The sequence below is a fragment of the Garra rufa genome, chromosome 1, assembly GCF_049309525.1.
Source record: "Garra rufa chromosome 1, GarRuf1.0, whole genome shotgun sequence".
Taxonomy (NCBI): domain Eukaryota; kingdom Metazoa; phylum Chordata; class Actinopteri; order Cypriniformes; family Cyprinidae; genus Garra; species Garra rufa.
In genome coordinates, this window is record NC_133361.1 from 26,108,233 (window position 1) to 26,118,838 (window position 10,606).

A 10,606-nucleotide genomic window follows, 5' to 3' on the forward strand; every position below is an offset into this window, starting at 1 on the left:
AGAGGGTCAAACGATTGACGTGGAGAGAGTGTAGAAAGGGGACCAGGTGCGACACTCGGGGTGACCAACCCCGTACCCCTGGGTTGGGGTCTCGGCTCCGCCGATTCCGGTGGCGGACCACCCCTCCAACGGGGCTGCACTCTAGGAGGGAGATTCACCCGGGACCTAGGGAGAGGGACAGGTTTGGAGGTGGGAGAAGGGAGGAGAGAGAGAGAGACAGAGGGCAGGGTTTCGCCGACCCCATGGCACGCCACCATCTGATCCTCCGCCAGTTGAATGGCCAGGTTCAGTGACGATGGGCGGTGGCACTGGACCCATTGCGCAGTCTTCTTCGGCAGCCGCGCAATGAACTGCTCTAGTACCACCCGATCGATGACCTGGTCGACGTCGCTTCCTCCGGCCAGTAGCCATTTGCGGCACGCGTCCCGGAGCTGTTGAGCCATCACGAAGGGCCGGCTGCTTTCCCCCAGCTCCAGCGAACGGAATCGCTGTCTGTGCTGCTCAGGGTTCAGGCCGACCCGCTGGAGGATGGCCCTTTTTAGGTCATCGTAGACAAGGAGGTTCTGAACTGGCAGTTGCTGTGCAGCCATCTGTGCTTCCCCCGAAAGCAGCGGAATGAGGCGCACGGGCCAGTTCAAGCGCGGCCACTCACATGCCTCAGCAGTCCTCTCGAAGAGGTCGATGAATGCCTCTGGATCATCCTGCGGCCCCATTTTGTTCAAAGGCATGTGAGCTGGTGGGGCTGGGACAGATGTGGATCCCCCAGCCCGAACCTCCCGGTCCATCCAGCTCCGGAACAACTCGCGGTCCTCCTGCTGCGTGCGAACGAGGGCTTGAAACCTACGTTCCTGGTCCTCCCGCATGTCCAACAGCGCCTGATGGTGTTCTTGGTGAAGGCCCGCGAGCGAGTGGATGACCTCCGCAAATGGCGAACCTGACGGAGAAGACATGATGGCGGTAGCGTTCCCACTTCCTCCCGGGTTTCGGCACCAGTGTGGTAGAGGTTCAGATGAATGAAGGAAGAGGGCAGGTCGGTGGTAGAGAGAACCAGGCTTTATTCGCTCTTTTAAACAAAAAGAAACAATAATTGCGCCCACGGCGACTTTTCAAAAAGTAAATTTCTCTCCAACACAAAGTTCTGGACGTGGCTCTTTTCCTCAGCCTGACGAGGCACCTCCAGTCTCTCTCTTGCTGGTCTCTTACTATCTGGTCTCTCTCTTTGTTCTCCTTATAAGCAGTCTCTCCATGCCAATTACTGCAATCAAACACAGGTGTTAATAATTTGCACTTGACCTACTTACTCACCGCTTGTCTCCCAACCTTCTCTCCCGCTGCCAGCTCTGCCGGACCACGCCCCCCTTGCCACAGTGCTTTAAAGTCTTTTCCTTGTGTGATTTCCATTTTAAGTTTCTTTTGATAAAAAGTTGTTTGATAAAAGTTGTCAGGTTGATTTTGTCATTTTAAACTATACTATATTACAGAATGCAAATCTATTTTATGGGTCTGAACTCCTGGGAAAAAACTGCCTCCTGGGAAAAAGCAGTGCATTTTCACTTCATATTTTGTTAATGCTTGCTCAAGCTATAAAGGCGAAGGTGAACACCGCAACTAATTCAGGGGGAGGACAAGACAACAGTGTGAATTAAAAAAGCAGAGGGTGAGATCACTGCTGGAGGGAGAGGGAAGATAAATGAAGGGATTTTTGGCAGAACAGAAGGGGAACAAAGAGAAAAACAAGGGCTATATATTCTTTCAGTATTGACCAATGTAAGAAGATGTTTCCAGCTGGCAAATGGCCTTAGTGCCATAAAAACAAACAACACTTTGTTTGTAATTCAGTCCACAGTGAAATGGCAAATTATAATTATAATTTAAATAATAAATCAGCCCTCAATAATTTGTCTTAATTCAGTTATACTTCCTGTTTGTAGCAGGAGGCAATGAAGGCAGTGCATAGTCAAATAAATAACTGTATGAACAAATAATCAACAGTACAAAAATAAAACTAGAAATTTGACATAATACAGTGTGTAAAGCACTCACTTTTATTAATACTAAAGCAGAATCTCTTTTGCCTTCCTTGAGCTCATTGTGTTCTTATAGAGCAGCTTGTTCTCAACATTGCTCTTAATGACTAATTATGCTATCGGTGCAAAAATGTGTTTTCTTATTTATTCCCTTTCATCAGTAGTTTTTATGTTTAACCAAATGTATTTCTATTGATCTGTTATATTACAGCTAAATATTTCTCCTTTTTTTATTGTAGCTCAGGTTATTATCATTAACAACAGCTAAAACTAATACCATTATAAACATTTTCATTATTTAAATTAAAATAAACAAGAACTGAAATACAATAAAAATAGAAAAAAAATATTTTATTTATTTAAACTTATTTAAGGCATTATTTCTCTTTTTGTTAAACTAAAATATTTTTTTTATTTAATCAAAAATGCATCAAAAACTGTAAAATGTTGAAATATTTTTACTATTTAAAATAACATTTCTATTGGAATATATTTTAAAATGTAATTTATTCCTGAAATTTCAACGCTGAAGTTTTAGCATCATTACTCCAGTCTTCAGTGTGACATGATCCTTCAGAAATCATTCTAATATGCTGATTTATTATTATTATTATTATTATTATGTGGAAAACAGCTAGTAGATTTTTTTCAAGTTGCTTTGATACATTTTCCATAAATTCAGAAAAACAGCATTTATCTGAAATAGAAATCCTATGTAACATTACAAATGTTTTTATCATCACTTTTTATCATCAATTATTAATGCATCCTTGCTAAACAAAAGTAATAATTTATATCATTTTATTCTATCATTAACTTTTGAATGGTATAGTGTATAATGTTACAAAAGCTTTTTATTTTGGCTGCTGATCTTTGGATCTTTCTATTCATTAAAGAATCCTGAAAAATGTACTCAACTGATTTAAATATTCATATTTCTGAAGGACCATGTGACACTGAAGCCTGGAGTAATAATGCTGAAACTTTATGTTTGATCACAGAAATATATTACTTTTTTAAATATATTAAAATAAAAAACTTCTGTTTTTAATAGAAAAAAAAAATATTTCAAATTGTTACTGTTTTGCTGTACTTTGGATCAAATAAATGCTGGCTTTGGTGAGCAGAAGAGAGTTCTTTAAAAAACATTATAAATCTTACTGTTCAAAAACTTTTGACTGGTGGTGTATATCTAAATATCAAAATGTCAACAAAAGGCATAAAAGTGTATTATAGTAGGTGTAGATAAATCCATCTGGCAATGATGTGAAATATTTTAACATATTTTAATGTCACATTTTGTATTAAATGTATTTCATTCTTATGCCAAGCAGCTGTGTCTTCCTGTCAGAAAAATTTGGACTATCTGCACACATTATTATTCAGTGAGCCAGCTATGCTATGCACGGATGCCAGCGTTGTCCTTAAGTATGTTTTCAGTCCTGAATTTTAATGTTGCCTTCAGCAGTGAATATTTAGTCTGACTTGCTCTCTCAACTATTCTACTTGCAGCAATTGTAGATGAATCCCTTCTCACTGGCCACAGTTGCAATAACACTCCCAGCAGGAGCAAACCTAAAGAGAAACATTCATCACAGCTCCCTGACTGTCGCACCATGGATATCCTGTTCACGTCTTCCTTCCCTGTTTCATGCAAGAACTCTAGTGACTATAATCTCACAACTGTCTGTACTAATAACCAAACCGCAAACTCAACGTCTCCACCTCTGGCTAACCCTCCAGCATTTGGGATGTCCTACTTCACAATGACCCTCGGCACACTCTCAAATCTAACTGCACTAGCGATCCTCGCCCATTCCTACTCTCGCTTCCGCCGACGGGCCAAAGTGCCGTTTCTACTACTGGCTTCAGCCCTGCTCCTGAGCGACCTGGCAGGTCACGTGGTCACGGGGGCTTTGGCACTTCACCTCCATCTTGGGAGGCTTAAGAATCACGGGGCGGCAGTCACAGTGGAGCCTCCACAGGTTTACTGCAAATTATTTGGTGGCTGCATGGTGTTTTTTGGCCTTTCTCCTTTGCTGTTAGGCAGCGCGATGGCAGTGGAGCGCTGCGTAGGCATTACCCAACCTCTCCTGCACCCGGCGATGGTCACCATGACACGCGTCCGCCTCACCGTGCTGCTAATCACCTTCACAGCTCTCACTTTGGCAGGACTCCCTCTGCTAAACGTGGGCAACTATAAATCACAGTTTCCCGGGACCTGGTGTTTCTTACCTGTGAACGGGCCACTCTCCATTGCTGACGCCAGCCTCACTTTGGCTTTTTCCACACTGGGGCTTGTAGCATTGACTGTCTCGGTTGTGTCTAATACTATAAGTGGGCTGAAGTTGCTCCAGGCAAGGTTTAAGGATCGCTGTGTTAAGTCAAACACTGCTCGGAGACATGGAGCCTTCTCATCTTCATCTCTGCACTCCCTGGATGTGGAGATGATGACGCAGCTGGCTGCGATTACAGTGGTCTCCTGTGTCTGTTGGAGTCCTTTTCTTGTGAGTGCACTGTAAGATATAAAATAAAAGTTGTCCTTATTAAACTTTACATTACGCTAACCTTCAAAACACAGGTGAAATGAAAAAAGTTATGAATCAAAGTTCATTGCGAGTGTCTTTTCCACAGGCTGACGTAAATGGAAATAAATACTTATGTATGTATAGAGGGGTTGCACTTACGTCACGTTTTGGTCAGTTACCTGGGTGCATGGCCAAATTGGAGATACTCGGATGTAAACAACAGCACTGATTGCACGGTTAAAGGAACACTCCACTTTTTTTGGAAATAGGCTCATTCTCCAACTCCCCCCCCCCCCCCCCCCCCCCCCCCGAGTTAATAAGTTGAGTTTTACCGTTTTGAAATCCATTCAGCCGTTCTACTGTTCTTGCAATATCACTTTTAGCATAGCTATTAGACTAATGGCATCACGTTCGAAAATGACCAACGAGTTTCAATATTTGTCCTATTTAAAACTTGACTCTTCTGTAGTTATATTGTGTACTAGTGATGCGCGGGTCGGGGTTTTTTTCAACCCGCGGGTCCCGCAATTATGAAATTATTTGGCCCGCCCCAGCCCGCCCCGCAGTACTGTGTCTATTTTTACAACCCGCCCCGCCCCGCACCCGCGACAATTAAATAGACATACTAGGCTATGCATTGTAATGCAAATGAAAACCGAAAGTGCTTTTCGCCCTTTAAACTGGCAACAATACTGTACGATTATGAATATGAACCATAAATCAAATCATATTAATAACAAGATAATCAGTGGTGTAACGTTAGTGGTGCCGGAAGAAATGTGGGTATATATGCTTCATTTATGAATATCGTTTTGAACTTTCTATTTGAACGCATTCGTTTACTGGATCCTTGGACTGAAAGGTTTAAAGGTTCACTGGTTTAAGGAAGTTCTGATCATGAAAATCTGCTTCTTTTTATTTGTAAGATATTGTTTTCGTTATTATGTACTGTTTAGAATGACTAGGGTGCAGGAGACGCAGCGGGCGCAATCGCCAAATACATTTCAAAGCAAGCCGGCGCCACAGTCCTGAGTGTGGACTCCTGACTACATCATTGCTGTCTTTATTGTGTGTTTTTAGCGAATATTTACATTCATTCACATATGACTGGATGTGGTTGACTGTCATGATTTTGGCTAATGCAGGATAATGCGCATCAGAGGAGATTTAAATACGCATAGCACCAGGCCTGCAGAGCCGAATGAGCGTTCGCTTGATGCGCTTTGGCTGGCAGCGGGAGCTGCTTGGCGCTTTCGTGACGTGACGTGTTGATAACCTTATTAAAGAACTTAATAAAATACGAAAATAGATATTCCCAAATATGTAATATAGGCTATAGGGAATTGCACGCAACATACATTGATTTTTTTATTTTATTTTGTTTTTAATGACCCGCCCCAACCCGCCCCGCAAATAAAGTGACAGTTTCTTTACCCGCCCCAACCCGACCCGCGGGTTACCCGCGGGGCCCGCGGGCTATGAGACGACCCGCGCATCACTATTGTGTACTAATACCGGCAGAAAATGTAAAGCTGCGATTTTCTAGGCCGATAAGATTAGGAACTACAGTATACTCCTATTTCGGCGAAATAGTCAAGGAAGTTTGCTGCCGTAACATGGCCGAAGCAGGTGCAGTAATATCAAATAACGGTAAAACTCAACTTATTAACTTGGGAGGAGTTGCGGAATGAGCCTATTTCCAAAAAAATTGGAGTGTTCCTTTAATGTACTACTGAACACATGAACACATTGTTCTGCTGATTTATGCTGTCTAAACCATGGGGAAAATGTGTGAAAGCTGCTAAATCATATAGATAAGGACTTAGTAAGCAGGAGGTGCAATATTATGACAAACTAAAGCTAATAGGTGGTAAAGATACATACAAGCAGTATTAATTAAGATATTAGCCTTATATTTCACCTAACTGACTGGAAATTATGAGAACAAACACAAATGTTTCTTGCCCTGGAAATCCTGGTTCAGTTTGGCCTTTTATTCCTCAGACAGTTTTTTGCTCTCTTCTCTTTGATTTGTTTTAACTTTTGGCAGTCTATAGTACTCCAGATATTTTCCCTGGTCTGGCCAATTAGTACAGCCCAAAACATGACAATAACTGATAATTTTCAGCAGCAATAAATAGGAAAATTTGTGAGTTCTGTTCGGTTCAATGGCACTGTTTACGTTCAATGCAGCCAATATGGCCAATTGATGACGCGTCAAAAAACACTCTATGTTACCGGGAAAAATATTTGGAGTACTATAGACAAAAGTTAACAAATCAAGGAGAAGAGTGCAAAAAACTGTCTAAGGGACAAAAGGCGTTTGCGGTTGGCCAAACTGAACCAGGAATTCAAGGGCAAGAATCTTGACAACATTTGCATTTGTTCTTATAATTAATTTTTGTTCTTAAAATATTAGACTAAAATCTTAATTAATACTGCTTGTATGTATCTTTACCACCTATTAACTTATAGTTTGTCCAAATATTGCACCCTTTTCTTGCTTACTAAGTCCTTCTCTATATGATTTTGCAGCTTCCACAATTTTTTTCCCATTTTAGACAGCATAAATTAACCATGCAATCCATTCTGTTGTTTACATCTGAGTCCCGGAGTAAGCGGCATGGAAGTCGGACGGATGTGGACCTCGATAATCACTTCTACACACCGTGTCTTGTTTTAAACTATTTTTTAATTATTACAGACAATCAGAGCACAGTTAACCATCATACGGAGCATTAAATGAGACTGATTTATCCTATACTATATTTCGTTAATATAAGATGTATAAGCATCATATAATAACCCAGATTTTATGTTTATTAAAGCACCAAATAACATGACTTCAACAAAATGTTCGATTTTAAAGATGTGTATTTTATTTTTGCAGACATTAAAAATGAATAACATTTATTTGACTTTAACTAGGATAACTACATTCGTTTCTTACCACTGAATTAACGGTCTTTTGGTCAGTAACAAAAACGTCTCAGTTAAAATCATTTTTTCTTCAATTAGACGTGTCAAATCTCTCTAAAATAACAACTGGGAACGTTCTTTATTGGTTATTAAAAAGAGAACCTGAACGTTCTCATTTGGTTCCCAAAAAAATAACCAAATGGGAACCATATGGGAACGTTAGGGGAACGTTCTGTGTTTGCTGGGAAGCTATTTTCGGTGAACGTGACTTTCTTATTCACAGGTAAACAACTAAATGAATAAAGGGTTAAATTATTTGTGCTACATGCCATTATGTTTATAATTACGACAATATATTAAAGTAATATGGCTAAAAAAAATACCAGTCTTAAGTAGCACCATAACGTATTGTTTTGCTAGTTATCAAGTGACACCGGAAGCTTCGCACTATAAATGGCCGCGCCCTTGATTAAGTTAAAAAAAGGTGGATAGTAAGGGAACATACCGTAGCATTTTTTAGTCTTTTACCGTTCAAATGAGTCTCAATTTTCACAGTGCGAGTCGCTGTGTGTTTGATAAACACTTATGTGCCGTTTCTAGACTGTTTGACCGTTTTCTTCTTCGTTTCACAGATTTACATCCTCACATCCGTTAGCAGGTTCTATGAAGGAATCAGAAGGCCGAGGCGCCAGTGTGAGAAGCTGCTTCTGCTGGCTCTACGCTTGGCTAGCTGGAACCAGATTCTGGATCCGTGGGTTTACATCCTCCTACGGCGAGCGGTTCTGCGCAGACTTCTTCAGCTTCTGCAGCCGGACAGAGCCCTGTTTACACAGAGCAGCTCCTACAGAGACTCGCACAAAAAGCAAATTAGTTTACACTGATTACACACTTGTTGTTTAGTTTACACTCATTTCGAATATGTTAACGTGTGGTCACTCATCAGATATATATGAAATTAAGTATTTATAAAGATTGTGTTCAAAACTGTGTGACAATTATTGTTTTTCCTTGTAAAAGAAGTGACAAAATCTTAAAAGTACATTAACAGTCAAGTTTTTGGACAGTAGGTTTTTTTAAAGAAGTCTCTTTTGCTTATATACCAGGCCTGCATATTTTTTTTATCCAAAATACAGAAAAAGCAATATTGTATTTTTTACTATTTAAAATAACTGCTTTCTATTTAAATATAATTGTATTTTAAAATGCAATTTATTCCTGTGATCAAAGCTAAATTTTCAGCATCATTACTCTTCTAGTCTTCAGTCTCACATGATCCTTCAGAAATCATTCTTATATGCTGATTTGCTGTTCAAGAAACATTTTTAATATTATTATTATTATTATCAATATTTAAAACAGTTGATTACATTTTTCAAGATTCTTTGATGAAAAGAAAAATCCAAAGGTCAGAATTTATCTGGAATAAAAAGCTTTTGTAACATTATACACTATACCATTCAAAAGTTTGGAGTCAGTATAGTTTTTTTGAAAAGAAATTATCGAAATTAATACTTTTATTTAGCAAGGATGCTTTAAATTGATGAAAAGTGATGATAAAGACATATTGTTACAAAAGTTTTCTATTTCAGATAAATGCTGTTCTTCTGAACTTTCTACTTATCAAAAAAAAAAACTAAGAAAAATTACTGTCAGCTGTTTTCAATATAATAATAATAAATGTTTTTTGAGCATAAAATCAAAGTATTAGAATGATTTCTGGATTTTCTTACAGGAATAAATATGTTTTAAAATATATTCAAATATAAAACAGTTATTTTAAATAGTAAAATAAATCCAAAATGTACAGTTTTTGCTGTACTTTGGATCAAATAAATGCAGGCTTGGTGAGCAGAACTTTAAAAAACATGAAAAAATATTACATGGTAGTCTTAAAAAATTAAATGAAATTAAACAAAAGGTTCCTTATTTGTACTTTGAGAAAGAACGCTTTAATGGCACCTTTAAATAGTGCACTTTGTAATAATGTTCAATTTAAACGTTTTACTTTAAAGTACATATTACATCGTTTTTTTTTATTAATGTTGTATTAATAAAAAAATGTATTCTGATGTGTTGAGCTAACGTTCAACTAATTGCATTTTGTATAAACGAACAATTCAGTTAACATGCAATTAAATGTCTGAAACATTTGGAATTACATTCAGGTTGCACCTTTATTATTTTAGAGTAGCTATACCATTTTTCATAATAAGTATTTATTTCTTTAAGGAAAGGAAAGGAAAGGAAAGGAGGTGAAGTGAGGCCAAGTATGGTGACCCATACTAGGAATTTGTGCTCTGCATTTAACCCATCCAAGTGCACACACACAGTAGTGAACACACACCCAGAGCAGTTGGCAGCCATTGCTGCGTCGCCCAGGGAGCAGTTAGGGATACGGTGCCTTGCTCACGGGGCTCACCTCAGTCGTGATATTGAGTGTGAAGAGAGTGCTGATTATTCAATCCCCCCACCTACAATCCCTGCCGGACCTGAGACTCGAACCTGCAACCTTTGGGTTACACGGCTGCCCCGTGGCCTAATGGTTCGGGGGCAATTTCCGTTACTTAGAAATATGCTAAAGTGTACTTCTTTTTTGCTAGGGCTGACCTTACAGTTTACAAAAATGACCAGTAACCATCAAAATAAAATAATAATAGCAAAAAATAAAAAAGAGAAAACCCCATTCATCTTAGTAAATAATGATATGGATACTGCTATCTACTCCACTGTAAGTTTTTAATCAGTCAACAAAGGCTCCACAAAAATGTCAGCGGTAAAAAAAAATGCATTATATACATTTTTTTTTTAATTTAATATTCAGATTTAAAAAAGTTTATAATATAATATACAATTCTTATAATTAGTATATATAAATATTACATATACAAGTACTAATAGTAATGAATTATAATATTATATTTACAACTTTGGTACTTTTTAGCGCTGAACCTGTTATTTACTGTCACACAAAAGTTTGTGCATAAACGTTACTGAGATGTCTACTGTTCATATACATGCATTCTGTTGATTAAAAAAATTACATGACTATTTTTTCCCCTTAAGTTTAAAAATGTCGCGTGTGTTACGTTGTTTGAGTACGGAAATAAAATGGTAAATAACATCATACAAAAC

The 10,606-nt window shown here is 38.6% G+C and overlaps 1 protein-coding gene across 1 annotated transcript; it reads left to right on the plus strand.

The window, feature by feature from the left end:
- The first annotated feature begins 3,602 nt into the window (after positions 1-3,602).
- ptger1c (prostaglandin E receptor 1c (subtype EP1)) lies at positions 3,603-8,434 on the plus strand. Its single transcript, XM_073837987.1, has 2 exons — positions 3,603-4,534; positions 8,107-8,434. Exons 1-2 carry the CDS (start codon positions 3,644-3,646, stop codon positions 8,353-8,355), a joined length of 1,140 nt encoding a protein of 379 aa, XP_073694088.1. The 5' UTR covers positions 3,603-3,643; the 3' UTR covers positions 8,356-8,434.
- The last annotated feature ends 2,172 nt before the right edge of the window (positions 8,435-10,606 follow it).